Source organism: Salvelinus fontinalis, chromosome 9, assembly GCF_029448725.1.
Source record: "Salvelinus fontinalis isolate EN_2023a chromosome 9, ASM2944872v1, whole genome shotgun sequence".
In the NCBI taxonomy this organism is placed as follows: domain Eukaryota; kingdom Metazoa; phylum Chordata; class Actinopteri; order Salmoniformes; family Salmonidae; genus Salvelinus; species Salvelinus fontinalis.
In genome coordinates, this window is record NC_074673.1 from 3,753,920 (window position 1) to 3,774,627 (window position 20,708).

General features: G+C 46.9%; 1 protein-coding gene across 1 annotated transcript in view; it reads left to right on the forward strand.

Annotated features, from left to right (window-relative positions):
* Positions 1-20,632, forward strand: part of LOC129861913 (tyrosine-protein kinase CSK-like) — a 33,598-nt gene extending 12,966 nt beyond the window's left edge. The window contains exons 2-12 of the mRNA XM_055933100.1: positions 6,335-6,434; positions 6,793-6,909; positions 8,219-8,331; positions 11,580-11,799; positions 13,450-13,609; positions 14,347-14,446; positions 14,641-14,731; positions 14,831-14,904; positions 15,180-15,375; positions 18,836-18,922; positions 19,410-20,632. Of these exons, the coding sequence (XP_055789075.1) occupies positions 6,420-6,434; positions 6,793-6,909; positions 8,219-8,331; positions 11,580-11,799; positions 13,450-13,609; positions 14,347-14,446; positions 14,641-14,731; positions 14,831-14,904; positions 15,180-15,375; positions 18,836-18,922; positions 19,410-19,592 (1,356 nt within the window). The 5' untranslated portion in view covers positions 6,335-6,419 and the 3' untranslated portion in view covers positions 19,593-20,632. The remainder of the gene's footprint in view (positions 1-6,334; positions 6,435-6,792; positions 6,910-8,218; positions 8,332-11,579; positions 11,800-13,449; positions 13,610-14,346; positions 14,447-14,640; positions 14,732-14,830; positions 14,905-15,179; positions 15,376-18,835; positions 18,923-19,409) is intronic.
* The last annotated feature ends 76 nt before the right edge of the window (positions 20,633-20,708 follow it).

Here is a 20,708-nt window from a genome sequence, read left to right on the forward strand (position 1 = left end):
GTGGACCTGACTTCTGCTGCTGCTCCACACACACCGTAGCTGTGTGGACCTGACTTCTGCTGCTGCTCCACACACACCGTAGCTGTAGCGTAGTAACCATGGATGAAAGGTGTTTTCAAAGGGAAGTGTGGTAGGTCCACCTTACTACCAGTCACTGTGCAGCCAGCAGCAAAAAGTGAAATAAACAAGAAGACATTTACAGTAAACATTACACTCACAGAAGTTCCAAGTGAATAAAGACATTTTAAAAGTACAAAAGGGAAAATAAATAAACATAAATATGGGTTGTATTTACAATGGTGTTTGTTCTTCACTGGTTGCCCTTTTCTTTGTGGCAACAGGTCACAAATCTTGCTGTGGTATATCACCCAGTAGATATGGGAGGTTATCAAAATCGGGTTTGTTTTTTGAATTCTTTGTGGATCTGTGTAATCTGAGGGAAATATGTGTCTCTAATATGGTCATAAATTGGGCAGGAGGTTAGGAAGTGCAGCTCAGTTTCCACCTCATTTTGTGGGCAGTGGCTCTTCTCTTGAGAGCCATGTCTGCCTATGGAAACCTTTCTCAATAGCAAGGCTATGCTCACTGAGTCTGTACATAGTCAAAGATTTCCTTAATTTTGGGTCTGTAACAGTGGTCAGGTATTCTGCTCTGTTTAGGGTCAAATAGCATTCTAGTTTGCTCAGTTTTTTTTTTGTCAATTCTTTCCAATGTGTCAAGTAATTATATATATTTTTTTCATGATTTGGTTGGGTCTATTTGTGTTGCTGTCCTGGGGCTCTGTGGGGTCTGTTTGTGTTTGTGAACAGAGCCCCAGGACCAGCTTGCTTAGGGGGCTCTTCTCCAGCTTCATCTCTCTGTAGGTGATGGCTTTGTTATGGAAGGTTTGGGAATCGCTTCCTTTTAGGTGGTTGTAGAATTTAACGCCTCTTTTCTGGATTTGAATAATTAGCGGGTAACGGCCTAAGTCTGCTCTGCATGCATTATTTGGTGTTTTACATGGTACAAAGAGGATATTTTAGCAGAATTCTAATTGAGTCTCAATTTGATGTTTGTTCCATTTTGTTATTTCTTTGTTGGTTGGTTGGACCCCAGACCTCACAACCATAAAGGCAATAGGTTCTATAACTGATTCAAGTATTTTTAGCCAGATCCTGGTATGTTTCTTTTGATGGCATAGAAGGCCCTTCTTGCCTTGTCTCTCAGATCCTTGACAGCTTTGTGGATTTTACCTGTGGCGCTGATGTTTAGGCCAAGTTATGTATCGTTTTTTTTGTGTGCTCTATGGCACTGGTGTCTAGATGGAATTTGTATTCTTGGTCCTGACAACTGGACATTTTTTGGAACACCATTATTTTTTATCTTACTGAGATTTATTGTCAGGACCCCGGTCTGACAGAATCTGTGCAGAAGATCTTGGTGCTGCTGTAGGTCCTCCTTGGTTGGTGACAAGCACCAGATCATCAGCAAACAGTAGACATTTGACTTCAGATTCTAGTAGGGTGAGGCCGGGTGCTGCAGACTGTTCTAGTGCCCGCGACAATTCGTTGACATATATGTTGAAGAGGATGGGGCTTAAGCTGCATCCCTGTCTCACCCCACGGCTCTGTGGGGATAAAACATGTTTTTTTGCTCATTTTAACCGCAGACTTGTTGTTTGTGTAGATGGATTTTATAATGTCGTATGTTTTACCCCCAACACTACTTTCCATCAATTTGAAAAGCAGACCCTCATGCCAAATTGAGTCGAAGGCTTTTTTGAAATCAACAAAGCATGAGAAGACTTTGCCTTTGTTTTGGTTTGTTTGGTTGTCAATTAGGGTGTGCAGGGTGAATACGTGGTCTGTCGTACGATAATTTGGTAAAAAGCCAATTTGACATTTGCTCAGTACATTGTTTTCACTGAGGAAATGTACAAGTCTGCTGTTAATGATAATGCAGAGGATTTTCCCAATGTTGCTGTTGACGCATATCCCCCGGTAGTTATTGGGGTCAAATTTGTCTGCACTTTTGTGGATTGGGGTGATCAGTCCTTGGTTCCAAATATTGGGGAATATGCCAGAGCTAAGGATGATGTTAAATAGTTTAAGTTTAGCCAATTGGAATTTGTTGTCTGCAAATTTTATCATTTCATTTAGGATACCATCAACCCCACAGGTCTTTTTGGGTTGGAGGGTTTGTATTTTGTCCTGTAGTTCATTCAAGGTAATTGGAGAATCCAGTGGGTTCTGGTAGTCTTTAATAGTTGGTTCTAAGATTTGTATTTGATCATGTATATGTTTTTGTTCTTTGTTATAGAGCCAAAAAGATTGGAGAAGTGATTTACCCATACATCTCTGTTTTGGATAGAACTCTTCATGTTGTTGTTTGTTTAGCGTTTTCCAATTTTCCCAGAATGGGTTAGAGTCTATGTATTCTTCAATTACATTGAGCTGATTTCTGACGTGCTGTTCCTTTTTCCGTAGTGTATTTCTGTATTGCTTTAGTGAATCACCCTAGTGAAGGCGTAGGCTCAGGTTTTCTGGGTCTTTCTTAGGTTTTTACGTTCTTCATCAAAACATTTGTCGTTGTTAATTTTCTTAAGTTGTCTGCTTGAAATTTTTAGATTTGATAGAGAAGCTGAGAGGTCCAATACCGTTTAGGTTTTCTACTGCGAAGTTTACACCGTCACTATTACAGTGAAACATTTTGTCCAGGAAGTTGTCTAGAAGTGATTGAATTTGTTGCCTAATTGTTTTTTGGTAGGTTTCCACACTACTTTCCTTCCATATATAGCATTTCTTAATATTTTTCAGTTCCTTTGGCTTTGAATCCTCATGATTGAGTATTGCTCTGTTCAAGTAGACTGTGATTTTGCTGTGGTCTGATAGGGGTGTCAGTGGGCTGACTGTGAACGCTCTAAGAGAGACTGTTGAGGTCAGTGATAAAGTAGTCTACAATACTACTGCCAAGAGATGAGCTATAGGTGTACCAACCATAGGAGTCCCTTCGAAGCCTACCATTGACTATGTACATACCCAGCGGTTGACTGAGCTGCAGGAGTTGTGACCCGTTTTTGTTGGTTATATTATCATAGTTGTGTCTAGGGGGGCATATTGGAGAAGGAATGCTGTCACTTCCTGGTAGGTGTTTGTCCCCCTGTGTGCTGAGGGTGTCAGGTTCTTGTCCAGTTCTGGCATTTAGGTCGCCACAGACTAGTACATGTCCCTGTGACTGGAAATTATTGATTTACCCCTCCAGGATGGAGAAGCTGTCTTCGTTAAAGTATGGGGATTGTGTCTGTCTGTCTGTCTGTCTGTCTGTCTGTGTCTTTCTCAATTCAATTTGCTTTATTGATATGATGTAACAATGTACACATTTCCAAAAGCTTACTTTGGATATTTACAATATGAAGATAATAAGAATCAAAATTGTCAACGGGACAACAGTAACAACACTAACCAATAACAATAAGCATACAGTAGAGGACATGTGTAGGTTTATTGGTCTTTCAGACACCGTCCCTCATTTTATGGAAGGCAGCAATGCAGTACGCTGCCAACCCACAGCTCTCTGTGTCCTCCCCTAACAGGACGGGTAGTCTACTCTCATCAGAGAAGTCTTTGAATTGAAACCTTGAATCAGGGTTTAAAATTTGGGGAAATGACACTAATTGTTTCATATTTTTTATATTTTGTCAGGAAATGCAGCTCTGTCTCAGGTTCTGCTGTTGTGCAGTGGTTGCATAGCCTTTCCTCTACAGGGAGCCAGGTTTCCTGTGTCTACCGTTCTCATTGGCAAGGCTGTGCTCACTGAGCCTGTACTTTGTCAAGGTTTTGATCAGTAACCACGGTCTAATAGTTTGCCATGGTGTACTGCCGATTTAAGGCCAGATAGCACTGCATTTTGCTTTGTGTTTGTGCTTGTGTTTCCCAATAAGCAATGTAGTTTTGTTTTGATTGTGTCGTAATTTGTTTTATTCAGATTGGATGTTCTGGTCCTGAGGATTCAGTGTGTTAGTCTGTCTGTCTCTCTGTCTGTCTGTCTGTCTGTCTCTCTCTCTCTGTCTCTCTCTGTCTCTCTCTGTCTCTCTGTCTGTCTCTGTCTGTCTCTGTCTGTCTCTGTCTGTCTCTGTCTGTCTCTGTCTGTCTCTGTCTGTCTGTCTGTCTGTCTCTGTCTCTGTCTGTCTCTAAGTGTGTTTTTCAGTGAACCTACCCTAGTGTGGATTAATCAGTCTTGGCTCTCTGTCATACAGGAAGTTCACCATTGGCAGTCCTCTCTAGCTGTAATGGGTTCTCTCTGTGATATGTCCCTGGGAGGAAATGATCTCACGTCGTTACTCAGCCAGGGTCCTGTTCATTAGGGCATGCAACAGAAAACCTTTTATAAAACAGTGGAATAGGGAACATGTGCATTTCACATTGGAACAGGTCCAGGTAGTCGCTCCCTGTTTTCCGTCTTTTCATTTGGTCCCTAATGAACACGGCCTAGGACTCGTCCATGGGAACTGACCCTGGCTGGGAAGTGGTTTGTCCCGGGATGATGACATCACTCATGGGCCGTGCACAGAAACAGAATTACTAGAATGGGTTTGTCTGTTCTGTTAATGACATCATCTATGCTTCTACATGCTGCTCTGTTTTGTGTATAAATACTATGTCAGTACATCCATATGTAATTTACTGTGGCCGATTTTTAGAATAAAATATGTTTTAAAAAACGCTTCCCTCCCTATGGTTAGTGTCTGCCAACCTAGAAAATCAAGAATGAGGATAAATGGTCCAACCACTAGTTTCCATTCCAGTGTTGAGGAGAACTATATTAACCCTACAGTATATTCACTGGGGCTGAAAGTAGCAACTTTCAACTGTTTTTAAAAGGAATCGGATGTCTCCTCCATTATGGAATGAAACCATTTTTTACAAATAATTTTGTTTCATAGTTGCTTTTAATTAGCCTGGTTCCAGATCTGTTTGTATTTTCTTGCCAACTCTTATGGTCATTGAGTTGTTTATACAGATCTGGGACCAGACTAGTTTTAAAACTGTGTAGGAGGATATATACTGCGTTCGAAACCAAGTGGGAATTTACCACCATAGAGTTAGATAGAGGACTCTAGGTGGATATAAACTGTTTTGGCATGGGCATTTCCATTGAGAGCTTCACCATTTTAAAATAGTCAACTGGGTGGGCCTTCCTATGGGTGAAGGAAGGATCACATTATTCTATCCGGGTCATCAGAAGCCAATGAATTATAGTTGAAAGCAAATATTCCATAACTGTACTGTAGATGGCAGTAAATAAGTCAGTACCTTTTTATTCCTGTTCAAACACACACTATGTGGCGGTATAAACCCTTTCAGTTTGTCAACTCAAAGAAGTCATTTTAAAAAGAAAAAATGGACTACTTCAAAATGGAGATGGAACCCTCAGTGGGGCTGCCCGTGCGCTCATAGACGGCCACAATGGGACATATAAAGATGATATCTCTGTCTTTCTCTATGTTTACCACATATTCCTGTGAAGACTATATTTGAACGGCCCTCAAACTGGTCATTACTAGTGAGAATCTCTTCATCTTTAAGCTTTGGTCCAGAGGCGCCGTACGGAGGGTGTGACGCAATCGCGGTACCTCTAGAGGCTTGCCGAGGCCAAATCGAGCTCCGTATCGCATTGCCGTGTGTCTCCCAAATTCTGTAACAATGTGGAGGCCTCTGCATTGACGTGATTGGTTGACGGTAGGGGGTGGGGGGCGGTACGTCCTGTATTAACTCACTTCTTATGACAACTTCCTTCACGACAGCTCTGCAGGGGCGCAAGAAGAAGGAATGTCTTGACTTCTGCGAAGGCCGCGACGCACTAAACATTGTACGGCATTGTACGGCCAATGCAGATTCCGGGAATGACCATAAAATGACCGGGAATGACCATAAATCGTCTTTACGTACGCCACATTAACCTGCAGTTTTATCTCCCGTATTAGATTGTTGCCTGGGCCAAACTGAAATGTTGCTGAGAACTCGAGAATTATTTATTAATTTGAACCAAAGATTAGCCCCCCCCCCCCCCCCCTCCCAACGGTGACACCGTTGGATCGTAATGGAAACTTGCTTACACACAGTTGCGAAAGTGAGATGGGATTTTTTTTCCATTTTTTTTCTTTTCAAAAAGACCTGCTTACTTCTGCTTTCTACTGCCGACTGTTATTTATATACTCCTCTGTGTTCTTCACATGCTTTACTTTCAGATGGGTCTACTGACTGCCACATTTTGAATTGTTGAGTTTAGGTGGTGGCTGTCTACTACAGGTTGTCCACTGTATTGTCTGTAACGTTCGCTTCTTGTCTCTTCACAGGTGTGTGTGTGTGTGTGTGTTAGTGTGTTATGGTAACGTCTGGTGTGTGAGGCCTGCGTCGGGAGACCCCACTGCCTTTTTCAGCATGTCTGAATCCCAGGTGAGACCTGGAGATCACAAACAAAGATGGCTTCATGTTAAATAGAATAGCACAGTATTATACAACATGTCATTGTTTTTAGTTGTAGCCCTGAACCAGCTCACCTGATTCGCCTATTCAGGGAGCTTGATGGTCAGTCGACAAGTTGAATCAGGTGTGCTGGCCCCTGGAATAGTTAAGGTCCACGGAACGTCTGGTGGTCCCCGATGAGACGTTTCAGAACCCCTGCACTACACCACCTATTGTCATTGACCTGGTTTATTGCAGGGTTGAGGTCACTTTCCAGCCAGATTAAATCAATTAATTCCACTTTATCTTTTTTTGTGATAACCTTTTCCTCACTCCTCCTGTCCCTCAGACCCCAACATGGCCACGGGGAACGGAGTGTATGGCCAAGTACAACTTCAAGGGCACCACAGAGCAGGATTTGCCCTTCAACAAAGGCGATGTCTTAACTATCATCGTTGTCACAAAGGTAAAGTACCTAACTCTCCATGTTTAGGAAGCAGGTTGTCTTTTTACCACAGCTGCCATTGTCTCTCTGGCAAGCGAGACTAGAAAACAGACCAAATGGTTTATCTTTTTAAGGAGAAACGAAGGCTCAATCTTTCGCATTTTTTGTCGTGTTTCTTGAAATTGTAAAAATAAGAAGAAAATAAAAAGTTTAGATATTTTTTTTTTTTTGGAGGCGTAGTACTAAATAATATTTTTCAATCTAGATTTTATTATGTAACCTTTTTATTTGACTAGTCAAGTCAGTTAAGAACAAATTCTTATTTACAATGACGCCAAACCCGGACGACGCTGGGCCAAATGTTCACCACCCTATGGGACTCCCACTCACTGTCGGATGTGATACAGCCTGGATTATACATTTACCACCACGGATTATAAATGTACCACCACGGATTATAAATGTACCACCACGGATTATAAATGTACCATCACGGATTATAAATTTACCACCACGGATTATAAATTTACCGCTTGGATTAAAAATTTACCACCTGGATTATAAACCTACCATCTGCCTCCATCTTGAATATATTTAAACCATTAATTCAGATCACTATTATCAACAAATGTTCATGAGAAGCAAAATGCAAAAAACACAAGTGTTATTAAATATCATTGTAAAAATGAACGAAATCAAATGTAAGACATAAATAATAATAATTAAAAAAAAAAAATACATAAATCTTTAGTTACAAGACAATACTGCCATTTTTACCAATTAACATTCCCAGTCTAGGGTTCCATATCTAATGGGGTTACAAGACCAAGCATGACCATAGAGATGCCTGCTAGGCCATCGGGCCGTCGGGCCATTGGGCCTGGGCGCATAGGACATGAGACTTGATCATACAACCTTTCCATGGCGGGCTGAACAAGGACCATTTAAAAACATGTTTTTATTTTTATTTAACCTTTTTTCTATATCGATCAAGTCTCACAGGGAGAAGAAAATACCTTCATTCCATTTATACCAGATCTGACTTCAAAAATCAATTGTTGACCAATCCAAAAGGTTATAAGCCATCCAATCAGATGGAAGCACCCAGCATCCTCTAGGAAAGGGGTCACATCGTTGATGGTCTGAGGAGGTGGGCTGTATATCACTGTCCCTTGTGTTTTCTGGGTATTTGCCATGCGGCCCCAGGTGGTGACAGAACGCATCACGTAGGACCAAGTCCTCAGAGGGTTTCAGTAATGTTGTCCATCTCTCTACGTTATTTACTCCGTCAACCCTAATCAGAGTATCGGTGACATGTTTTGTCCCCCAGGACCCCAACTGGTACAAAGCCAAGAACACAGCAGGTCGAGAAGGTACCATCCCAGCTAACTACGTCCAGAAGAGAGAAGGGGTGAAGCAAGGGGGCAAGCTGAGTCTAATGCCGTAAGTACAGTCTCCATAGCCTGGTTAAACCAGTCTGAATCATTTAAAACGTTGCTGGAAGTACAGTACAGTCTCCATAGCCTGGTTAAACCAGTCTGAATCATTTAAAACATTGCCGGAAGTACAGTCTCCATAGCCTGGTTAAACCAGTCTGAATCATTTAAACCGTTGCTGGAAGTACAGTACAGTCTCCATAGCCTGGTTAAACCAGTCTGAATCATTTAAAACATTGCCGGAAGTACAGTCTCCATAGCCTGGTTAAACCAGTCTGAATCATTTAAACCGTTGCTGGAAGTACAGTACAGTCTCCATAGCCTGGTTAAACCAGTCTGAATCATTTAAAACGTTGCTGGAAGTACAGTACAGCCATCACTCCATGTTGTACTGAAATTACTTCCCATCAATACACTGCCAGTGGTGCGGTGTTGCTGCAGGACTGGCCAGTGGTGCGGTGTTGCTCCAGGACTGGCCAGTGGTGTTGCTGCAGGACTGGCCAGTGGTGTTGCTGCAGGACTGGCCAGTGGTGTTGCTGCAGGACTGGCCAGTGGCGTGGTGTTGCTGCAGGACTGGCCAGTGGCGCGGTGTTGCTCCAGGACTGGCCAGTGGTGTTGCTCCAGGACTGGCCAGTGGTGTTGCTCCAGGACTGGCCAGTGGTGTTGCTCCAGGACTGGCCAGTGGCGCGGTGTTGCTGCTGGACTGGCCAGTGGTGTTGCTGCAGGACTGGCCAGTGGCGCGGTGTTGCTGCAGGACTGGCCAGTGGCGCGGTGTTGCTGCAGGACTGGCCAGTGGCGCGGTGTTGCTGCTGGACTGGCCAGTGGTGTTGCTGCAGGACTGGCCAGTGGCGCGGTGTTGCTGCTGGACTGGCCAGTGGTGTTGCTGCAGGACTGGCCAGTGGCGCGGTGTTGCTGCTGGACTGGCCAGTGGTGTTGCTGCTGGACTGGCCAGTGGTGTTGCTGCTGGACTGGCCAGTGGTGTTGCTGCAGGACTGGCCAGTGGCGCGGTGTTGCTGCTGGACTGGCCAGTGGTGTTGCTGCAGGACTGGCCAGTGGCGCGGTGTTGCTGCAGGACTGGCCAGTGGCGCGGTGTTGCTCCAGGACTGGCCAGTGGCGTGGTGTTGCAGCAGGACTGGCCAGTGGTGTGGTGTTGCAGCAGGACTGGGCAGTGGTGTTGCTGCAGGACTGGCCAGTGGCGTGGTGTTGCTGCAGGACTGGCCAGTGGCGCGGTGTTGCTGCAGGACTGGCCAGTGGTGTTGCTGCAGGACTGGCCAGTGGTGTTGCTGCTGGACTGGCCAGTGGTGTTGCTCCAGGACTGGCCAGTGGTGTTGCTCCAGGACTGGCCAGTGGTGTTGCTCCAGGACTGGCCAGTGGTGTTGCTCCAGGACTGGCCAGTGGTGTTGCTCCAGGACTGGCCAGTGGTGTTGCTCCAGGACTGGCCAGTGGCGCGGTGTTGCTCCAGGACTGGCCAGTGGCGTTGCTGCGGGACTGGCCAGTGGTGTTGCTGCGGGACTGGCCAGTGGTGTTGCTGCGGGACTGGCCAGTGGCGTTGCTGCGGGACTGGCCAGTGGTGTTGCTGCGGGACTGGCCAGTGGTGTTGCTGCGGGACTGGCCAGTGGTGTTGCTGCAGGACTGGCCAGTGGTGTTGCTGCAGGACTGGCCAGTGGCGCGGTGTTGCTGCTGGACTGGCCAGTGGCGCGGTGTTGCTGCGGGACTGGCCAGTGGCGCGGTGTTGCTGCGGGACTGGCCAGTGGCGCGGTGTTGCTGCGGGACTGGCCAGTGGCGCGGTGTTGCTGCGGGACTGGCCAGTGGCGCGGTGTTGCTGCGGGACTGGCCAGTGGCGCGGTGTTGCTGCGGGACTGGCCAGTGGCGCGGTGTTGCTGCAGGACTGGCCAATGACGCGGTGTTGCTGCAGGACTGGCCAATGACGCGGTGTTGCTGCAGGACTGGCCAATGACGCGGTGTTGCTGCTGGACTGGCCAGTGGCGCGGTGTTGCTGCAGGACTGGCCAGTGGCGCGGTGTTGCTGCAGGACTGGCCAGTGGCGCGGTGTTGCTGCTGGACTGGCCAGTGGTGTTGCTGCAGGACTGGCCAGTGGTGTGGTGTTGCTGCAGGACTGGCCAGTGGTGTTGCTGCGGGACTGGCCAGTGGTGTTGCTGCAGGACTGGCCAGTGGTGTTGCTGCAGGACTGGCCAGTGGTGTTGCTGCAGGACTGGCCAGTGGTGTTGCTGCAGGACTGGCCAGTGGTGTTGCTGCAGGACTGGCCAGTGGTGTTGCTGCAGGACTGGCCAGTGGTGTTGCTGCTGGACTGGCCAGTGGTGTTGCTGCTGGACTGGCCAGTGGTGTTGCTGCAGGACTGGCCAGTGGTGTTGCTGCTGGACTGGCCAGTGGCGATGTAACAGTAAAGATGGCTGTCAGGAGTACCATTTAGGGTCAACAGTCAGTTAATAAGGGTAGATTTTAAGTTTTATTATGCCATTTTGTATGTATTGCAATACATACATAGGAATGTGTTTTGTTGTTGTAAGAGCTCTCATCAATTAAAGAACAAACACTTTACATTGAATGTATGACAAAGTGAAATCAAACTATGAAACATTTACGACTTTCAGTCGTAGTTCACCGCTCAGTGACTGATACTCAGGTTGAACGGTTTCTGTGTATCTGTGTGTGTATCTGTGTGTGTATCTGTGTGTGTATCTGTGTGTGTATCTGTGTGTGTATCTGTGTGGGCATCTGTGTGGGCATCTGTGTGGGCATCTGTGTGGGCATCTGTGTGGGCATCTGTGTGGGCATCTGTGTGGGCATCTGTGTGGGCATCTGTGTGGGCATCTGTGTGGGCATCTGTGTGGGCATCTGTGTGGGCATCTGTGTGGGCATCTGTGTGGGCATCTGTGTGGGCATCTGTGTGGGCATCTGTGTGGGCATCTGTGGGCATTTGTGTAGTGCAGATAGGCTGCTTGTTGTGGCAGTGCAGCTCCTGTTATGTGAATGTAAACCCCCAGCTGGGCTGGGCTGAGTCCTGCCTCAACTCTGCCCTGTAACTGTAGTTCACTGTCTGTTTCCATCACCGCTGTCTGTCTGCCTGTCTGTCTGCAAGGTTTCCTGTTGGTTTCTTTCAATCTCCCACATGCTTCAGTTCTGAGAAGTGTGTGTGTGTGTGTGTGTGTGCGCGTGACTCCTTGTTGTAAAAGAAAAGCACTTTGTGACAACTGTTGACAACAATTTTGATTTCCCCCCCGTCCCCCATTTCCAGATGGTTCCATGGTAAGATCACCAGGGAGCAGGCAGAGAGTCTCCTGATCCCCCCAGAGACGGGCCTGTTCCTGGTCAGAGAGAGCACCAACTACCCCGGTGACTACACTCTGTGTGTCAGCTGTGACGGCAAGGTGGAACACTACCGTATCGTCTACAAGGAGGGTCAACTCAGCATCGACGAGGACGAGTTCTTCGAGAACCTCATGCAGCTGGTGGAGGTACAGGGGAAGACCTATATATAAGCCACCCAATCGCTCCCTACCCCCTAAACCTGACCCCTTATCATTTTGACTGTGGTAGATCTGAATAGTCTAGATAGGTTTAAACAGTGTAGTTGTGGAGATTCCACCATACTGCGTCCACCTTACAGGTCTGCAAACATCAAAGGGCTAGGGCCAAGGGGAAAATGTAGGGAAGGAGTTGGGACCGGCTCCTAAAGCGAACTGGTACCAATGAGCTTTCCACTTGGTCAAAAAAAGGATTAGGTCTATTAAAAGATGTCTATTATTTTGCAAGCAGAGTGTGAGAGCACTGAGCACAGTTGTTGACTGTACAGACATGGTTTCGCTGTTAGCGAGGTGTTCTGGCCTCAGACGGTTTGTTAACGGTAGGTTCTAGATCATTTCACCTGAAGACACCTGATCCGGCTTTCACTTTCAAAACCACCCTCTCTCCCTTCTTTATCCCCCCCCTCTCTCTCTCTCTCTTCCTTCTTAACCCCCCCCTCTCTCTCTCTCTCTTCCTTCTTAACCCCCCCCTCTCTCTCTCTCTCTTTCTTCTTAACCCCCCCTCTCTCTCTCTCTCTCTTTCTTCTTAACCCCCTCTCTCTCTCTTTCTTCTTAACCCCCTCTCTCTCTCTTTCTTCTTAACCCCCTCTCTCTCTCTTTCTTCTTAACCCCCTCTCTCTCTCTTTCTTCTTAACCCCCTCTCTCTCTCTTTCTTCTTAACCCCCCCCTCTCTCTTCCTTCTTAACCCCCCCTCTCTCACTTCCTTCCTCCTAAACCCCCCCCCCTCTCTCTCTTCCTTCCTCCTAAACCCCCCCCCCCTCTCTCTCTTCCTTCCTCCTAAACCCCCCCCCACCCCTCTCTCTCTTCCTTCCTCCTAAACCCCCCCCCACCCCTCTCTCTCTTCCTTCCTCCTAAACCCCCCCCCCCCCCTCTCTCTCTTCCTTCCTCCTAAACCCCCCCCCCTCTCTTCACTGTACATGGACTGAGTTGTGGACCTAAAGCACATGTTGATGACATGCGTATATATATATTTTTAACCCCAACCAATGCTGTGCTGTTTTGAACAATGCTGCCCTCTGTAGGTTACTGCTAGGTCCTGCTGAATAAATCCTAAGGTTCCTATCAGGGTTGGGATCAACTCTATTTCTACTTATTGAATTGACATGGAATTGACCTCAACCCTGGGTTCAAATCTAACGTATCAACCATCACCAGTATTCACAACCTTTAACCCTTCCTGGGTCATGTTATTGACCTATGCCTTCTCTCCTCTCCCTGTCCTCTCTCCTTGTCCTCTCTCCCTGTCCTCTCTCTCTCTGTCCTCTCTCTCCCTGTCCTCTCTCTCTCTGTCCTCTCTCTCTCTGTCCTCTCTCTCTCTCTGTCCTCTCTCTCTCTCTGTCCTCTCTCTCTCTCTGTCCTCTCTCTCTCTCTGTCCTCTCTCTCTCTCTGTCCTCTCTCTCTCTCTGTCCTCTCTCTCTCTCTGTCCTCTCTCTCTCCCTGTCCTCTCTCTCTCCCTGTCCTCTCTCTCTCTCTGTCCTCTCTCTCTCTCTGTCCTCTCTCTCTCTCTGTCCTCTCTCTCTCTCTGTCCTCTCTCTCTCTCTGTCCTCTCTCTCTCTCTGTCCTCTCCCTCTCTGTCCTCAGCACTATACCAAAGATGCAGACGGTCTCTGCACCAAACTGATCAAGCCGAAGCTGGAGGAGGGAACTGTAGCAGCCCAGGATGAGTTCTCTAGGAGCGGCTGGGCTCTGAACAGGAAGGAGCTTAACATTCAGCAGTCCATAGGCAAGGGAGAGTTTGGAGGCGAGTATGTACGTGCCTGTCGACGTATGTCTGCGGTTGTATGGGGACGTTAGGCCCTCTGCGGGAACGATATGTTATTATCAATCACTCCTCTCTGCATCAAAACCCTGTTCTGGGATGTCCACTGTACTCTCTTCAGTCCACTGCATCAAAACCCTGTTCTGGGATGTCCACTGTACTCTCTTCAGTCCACTGCATCAAAACCCTGTTCTGGGATGTCCTCTGTACTCTCTTCAGTCCACTGCATCAAAACCCTGTTCTGGGATGTCCACTGTACTCTCTTCAGTCCTCTGCATCAAAACCCTATTCTGGGATGTCCACTGTACTCTCTACAGTCCACTGCATCAAAACCCTGTTCTGGGATGTCCACTGTACTCTCTACAGTCCACTGCATCAAAACCCTGTTCTGGGATGTCCACTGTACTCTCTACAGTCCACTGCATCAAAACCCTGTTCTGGGATGTCCACTGTACTCTCTTCAGTCCACTGCATCAAAACCCTGTTCTGGGATGTCCACTGTACTCTCTTCAGTCCACTGCATCAAAACCCTGTTCTGTTGGAGTGTGTGTGAAATGGTGTGAAATGGATTCTCTCATTCTGACTGACGCAGGATGGGGTGTTTAAACCGTTTACACAGAGTGCCGCTCACTGCCACCCCTGACTATTGAGCCAAGGTATTTCCAGGATGTAGAAGGTTTAAACACCCATCCTGAGTCTGTGTCTATCTCTCCCTTCAGATGTGAAGGTGGGAGACTACAGAGGGACCAAAGTAGCTGTGAAGTGCATCAAGCATGATGCCACGGCTCAGGCCTTCATCGCAGAGGCCTCAGTTATGACGTAAGTTTCAGGGCTTTGGGAGAGGACCACAACTCTGGTCAAGTGTTAAACATCCTTATTGTATTCCTAGATCAGTGTTTGTATGATCTGTGAGGTTTTGGTTGAATAATATGTGTTGGTTTACTGTGCAGCTATTTAAACAGCTTTTCTAAAATGTTGAACTCTTGCTAATGTGTGTCGGTCCTCTTCTGCAGGCAGCTGAGACACAATAACCTGGTTCAGTTGATAGGCGTCATCGTTGAGGAGACTGGAAGCCTGTTTATTGTCAGCGAGTACATGGCCAAGGTATGAGGCTCTTTATGATTCAGTTAAGTTAAAGGTAGTACATAAATACATAGTTATATAAATAAAGAACCAGATAGCACTGAAGACCTCTCTTTACAGGGCAGTCTAGTGGACTACCTGCGCTCCAGAGGCCGGACGGTGATCTTCGGGGATTGTCTACTCAAGTTCTCACTGTGAGTATGATGATGATTGATCTGTACATCTTCAATAATATTACCGGAAGTCTGTTGACAGTGGCTTATAGCAGCCAGTTGGAATTGTAGCATTGTCAGACTCTTTACATGTCGATTCCCCCCCCCCCCCCCTCCCCGTGACGTGTGACGTGCGTGTGAGGCGATTGAGTATCTCGATGCCAACAACTTGAACAGAGACCCCACTGCCAATATAAACTGTACATTAAATAATTGAACTAAATGTTGCCTGTGTCCCTCCTCCTCCTCCTCCGTAGTGACGTGTGTGAGGCCATGGAGTATCTGGAGGCCAATAACTTTGTCCACAGAGACCTGGCGGCACGTAACGTTCTGGTGTCTGACGAAAACATCGCGAAGGTCAGCGACTTTGGCCTGACCAAAGAGGCCTCATCCAATCAGGACACGGCCAAACTGCCCATCAAGTGGACCTCCCCAGAGGCTCTGAGGGAAAAGGTAGGCTAGTGTAACGGAGATTAGAATGTGCTAGAGCTAGCTTGAAATGTCGTCAATGTCGCTTTCGAATAAGATCGTTTTCTATAGCTCAACTGGTTTGTATTTTGTTAAGGGGGGCGTTCGCGTGTTAGCGAGGCGGAGGGCGTTCACGTGTTAGCGAGGCGGAGGGCGTTCACGTGTTAGCGAGGCGGAGGGCGGGTCGCGTGTTGGCGGGGCGGGTCGCGTGTTGGCGGGGCGGGTCGCGTGTTGGCGGGGCGGGTCGCGTGTTGGCGGGTCGCGTGTTGGCGGGTCGGGTCGCGTGTTGGCGGGGCGGGTCGCGTGTTGGCGGGGCGGGTCGCGTGTTGGCGGGGCGGGTCGCGGGTTGGCGGGGCGGGTCGCGGGTTGGCGGGGCGGGTTGGCGGGGCGGGTCGCGGGTTGGCGGGGCGGGTCGCGGGTTGGCGGGGCGGGTCGCGGGTTGGCGGGGCGGGTCGCGGGTTGGCGGGGCGGGTCGCGGGTTGGCGGGGCGGGTCGCGGGTTGGCGGGGCGGGTGTTGGCGGAGCGGGTCGCGTGTTGGCACGGCGGGTCGCGTGTTGGCACGGCGGAGGGCGGGTCGCGTGTTAGCGCGGCGGAGGGCCCCGTGTTTGAGCCCTGGTATGGAAAGTTTACCCTGCGGTTGTATTCAGATAGGGAAGAATCTATACTCCTTAGCTAGCACATTGACGTCAGTTTCACTCGTCACTCTCCTTGATATATATGATATACAAACAACCGCCAATAGATGGCGCTGTAGCCTGGTGGTGTGCTCTGTGTTTCCAATAGATGGTGCTGTAGCCTGGTGGTGCGCTCTGTGTTTCCAATAGATGGCGCTGTAGCCTGGCGGTGCGCTCTGTGTTTCCAATAGATGGCGCTGTAGCCTGGCGGTGCGCTCTGTGTTTCCAATAGATGGCCCTGTAGCCTGGCGGTGCGCTCTGTGTTTCCAATAGATGGCGCTGTAGCCTGGCGGTGTGCTCTGTGTTTCCAATAGATGGCGCTGTAGCCTGGCGGCGCGCTCTGTGTTTCCAATAGATGGCGCTGTAGCCTGGTGGTGCGCTCTGTGTTTCCAATAGATGGCGCTGTAGCCTGGCGGTGCGCTCTGTGTTTCCAATAGATGGCGCTGTAGCCTGGCGGTGCGCTCTGTGTTTCCAATAGATGGCGCTGTAGCCTGGTCAGCGCGCTCCATCATCACAGCCAGTTCATTCCTTGACGACTTTTGATGTGAAAAATGAGTGCTGCGAAAATGAGAAGTGGACTCTGAATGTTGTTTTAAAGAAGAATGAACGGCAAAATAGTTTTTTACTAATATTGAACATGTATGCCAAGAAAGTGTTGCTGTTTTTAAGGAATATAATTTGAATTGTCATTTTTCAAGCAAGCATGCTAACTACGCTAGCTATCTGTCCACTCAGGAAAAGGCAAGGAAGGCCTCAACTTGCCACAAATTTTAAAGGCCCAACAAAATACGTTTACTAAAACGGTGTTCTACTCAAGACTCTGTAACTAAGGCAAGCTACATAGTGGCACATAAAATTCGCAAAGCAAACCTTTTGCTGAAAGGGAGTTTGTGAAAGAGTGTATGGGGGGCGACTGCTGGTATACTTTGTACTGAGAGTAAAAAAAACAGTTTCAGACCATTTAGTTTATCACGCAGAACCACCACCAGGCGTGTGGAAGTGATAGGGGGGAAGCTAATCTCCGAGGTTGAAGGAAAAAAACAGATGGCGTCCATCTTTTTTTCAATAGCACTGGATGAGACTACTGACATCAGACAGCGCTCAACTTTACATTTTTGTCAGGATTAAATGAGAACTTTAAAATAACAGAGGAACTTATTGCGATGGAATCAATGATGGGAACAAACAGGGGCTCTGACTGCTTTGGAAAAAATGAATCTATCGTGGCGCCAACTGACAAACGTATCAACAAATCTAACCGGTCAAAACATTGGCCTACTAAAAAGATGACAAGACAAAGGAAAAGAAAGCCTTAACTCGAAATGAATATTTATTCACTGTATTATTCGTCAGGAAGCCCTGTGTAAAAGTGTGTTAAAGCTGTGAAACTTGTCCACTTTATACGGGCAAGGGGGCTTAACCATCATCAGTTCCTTCAGCTGCTCAGTGACAAAGGCAGAGCACCAGAACTTTTACCATTAAAATGTGCTCTGGCTAAGCCTGGGGAAAGTATTTTGACGTGTGTGGGAACTGAGAGGGGACGTGGCTTTACCAAACGTATAAAAGAACATGCCTAACGACTTTTCAGAGTTGAAAGACAGACTGGCTGGGCAACTTTGCTTTCGGGGTGGACACATTGGGCCATCTGAACTATGTAAATGTGAAACTGCTGGGAAATTGTGTTTTTTTTGTGCATTGGGACTGTATTCCAACGTGAAAGCATTCAAGGCCAAACTTCCGATGTTCTCCAGACAAATGACCAGCAGGTCTTTCGCTCATGTTTCGACACTGGCTGCACTGGACGCGCCCACAGCAGGACATACATGTTTCGACACTGGCTGCACTGAACGCGCCCACATCAGGACATACATGTTTCGACACTGGCTGCACTGAACGCGCCCACATCAGGACATACATGTTTCGACACTGGCTGCACTGAACGCGCCCACATCAGGACATACATGTTTCGACACTGGCTGCACTGGACGCGCCCACAGCAGGACATACATGTTTCGACACTGGCTGCACTGAACGCGCTGAGGTGATTGGATAATTGTACATATGGCTCACAATGGAGATGAGAATTGTTCCGTAATATGCTTTCAGAAACCGACCAATCCAAATGAACCGCTCTAAACATGTTTCACTCTAATTTTAGATTCTTTTTTTAAACATTTTGCATGTCTCCAGTCATATAATATATATCTATTTTTTACATTTGCATATTGTGACTTTGTTTGTACTTTACAAGGGTAGAGATGCAGGATCTGTATATGTGTTTGACTGTGTCTGTGATGTTATAAATTATATCAATTTTGTGAAAAATGTGTTCACAAAAAAAAAAGTGTAGGTATGGTACAAGGGTAGAATTTGTTCTGCAGGCATATGTACACCTACAGTAGACTAGTTGGTGCGTGTCAATGTGAAGATGAATAAAGGCTACACATGTTTCGTCACGCATATAGTATGTGGCCTTTGAGCCAAAAGGTTTGCCAACCCCTGCTCTTGGAAACATGTTTTGATCGGAGGGGATTGGATAGATGTAAAGCAATATGCTAGCAATTCCATCTAGCCTATCAGAGGGCAAAATGGAGCTACCACCATATTGCTTACACTTATCTAATCCACTGAGATCTACAGGGAGTAGGGGTTAGAGGTCGACTTGAGATTTTAGAATATATCAATAGTATTGTACTGCTGATTGGCACCATTTTAATGATGTACTTACTGTATGTGTTACACATGAGCTGAAATGCTGTCTTGATCAACAGAAATTCTCCACCAAGTCAGATGTGTGGAGCTATGGGATCTTGCTGTGGGAGATCTACTCCTTTGGCCGAGTGCCTTACCCCAGAATTGTAAGTATCTCTTTGCCTGGCCAGATTATGAATAAGCACTGATTTGGGCAGGTGTGTGACAGCTATAGAGTATATATGAATTTAAGCGGTTAATAGTTGACGTAGTAAATCTGAAATGTGGACACTGCTGTTATAGGCCAGTATAATAATATTCCTTTCTATGTTGTCAACATTCTGACAGGCTATGTTCTTTAGTGATAATGATAACATACTAATAGAATTACTAGACAGATAAAAAGTCATTCTATTTCGATAAATGACTCCCGTGTCCACTCTGATCCTCTATGAATGACTCCCGTGTCCACTCTGATCCTCTATGAATGACTCCCGTGTCCACTCTGATCCTCTATAAATGACTTCCGTGTCCACTCTGATCCTCCTATGAATGACTCCCGTGTCCACTCTGATCCTCTACAAATGACTCCTGTGTCCACTCCCCTCTTAAAAAATTATTTTCCAATTTCCTCATCCCAACCTTCTCCCTCAGCCTCTGAAGGAGGTGGTACCACGCGTAGAGAAGGGCTACAAGATGGACGCCCCGGACGGCTGTCCCGAGGTGGTGTATGAAGTCATGAAGCAGTGCTGGACCCTGGACCCCCTGGTGCGACCTCGCTTCAGAGTCCTCCGGGAGAAACTGCATCATATCCTAGCCAAGGAGCTCTACCTTTGAGAGGATAGGAATAGGAGGAAGGGGAGAGAGGACAAGGGTGGCTCTCCTTTCATTGAGGAAGAGGGGGAGGTAGAGAAATGACTAGAGAGTGGACAGACAAGGATTGCTCTTCTTTTGTGATTGGACCTGCCTTTATCAAGACCTCAGTCAGAGATCTTCCTTCCTCCCTTTATTTTTCTCCATAAATGAAAGATTCCCACCAGATTGTGTTAAAGTTCACTGCTTTTCTGACTTGATGTTTTATCATTTCTCATTCTGTTGAAATGTTTTTGCCACATGTTGGCATCCCCCCCCACCTCAGGGTTGCCTGTACTACAGTACAGTAGTGGGTGTGTCTGTCTGGCTGACTACAGTGTTTACCCGGTGTCAAACAAACCAATCCTGCCCTGTTGTGAGGTACTATACTCCTTTCACACTCTCGCACCGTGCTGGCTCAAATATGTTATTTTTTTACATTAGATGTATAACCAGGCCAGTGCAGTAGGTAGAGCTTGGCTCAGTAGTGTGACTCCACCCCGAGCCAGGTAATACACTTCCCATGTCCCTGCGCTCTACCCATACGGGTTAAGAGAGTATTTAACTGGGGTATTAATCTGTGCCAAAGTGCCTCCAGAACGAACGCAGGACTATCCCCACAGACACATCACGCCTCTACACGCTTGCCTTTCTTTCTTTCTATTTTTGTATGTTTTATACATTGTCTATTTTCATTCCACATCCTTCTCTCTTATGGACAAGTGTTCATCTCACATTTACCAAACTGGAAAGCAGGACAAGTCCTCCAGGAAAAAGTATTTGATGACCTGTAACATGACAAAGAGCATGGGTACCAGAGGGAAAATACATTCTGGAGAAGGAAAAAAATATATATTTTTTTTGTAACAGATAAATTTAAGGGCAAGTGTAAGGGTCTTGGAATATTCAGAGTAAAATAAATAAAGTTAAGAACTCAAGGGAACTGTGCATGTGGGATGAAAAGCCCTGATTTATAATGTTATTTTTACTTTGCTGAGATGATTAAATCATTCCACTTAAATGTTTTGAAACTTGTCTTATTTTGTTCTTTGGTGATGTGCGTTTGTGAATATAGTTGGGGAACTATTATTTAGCTTCCGG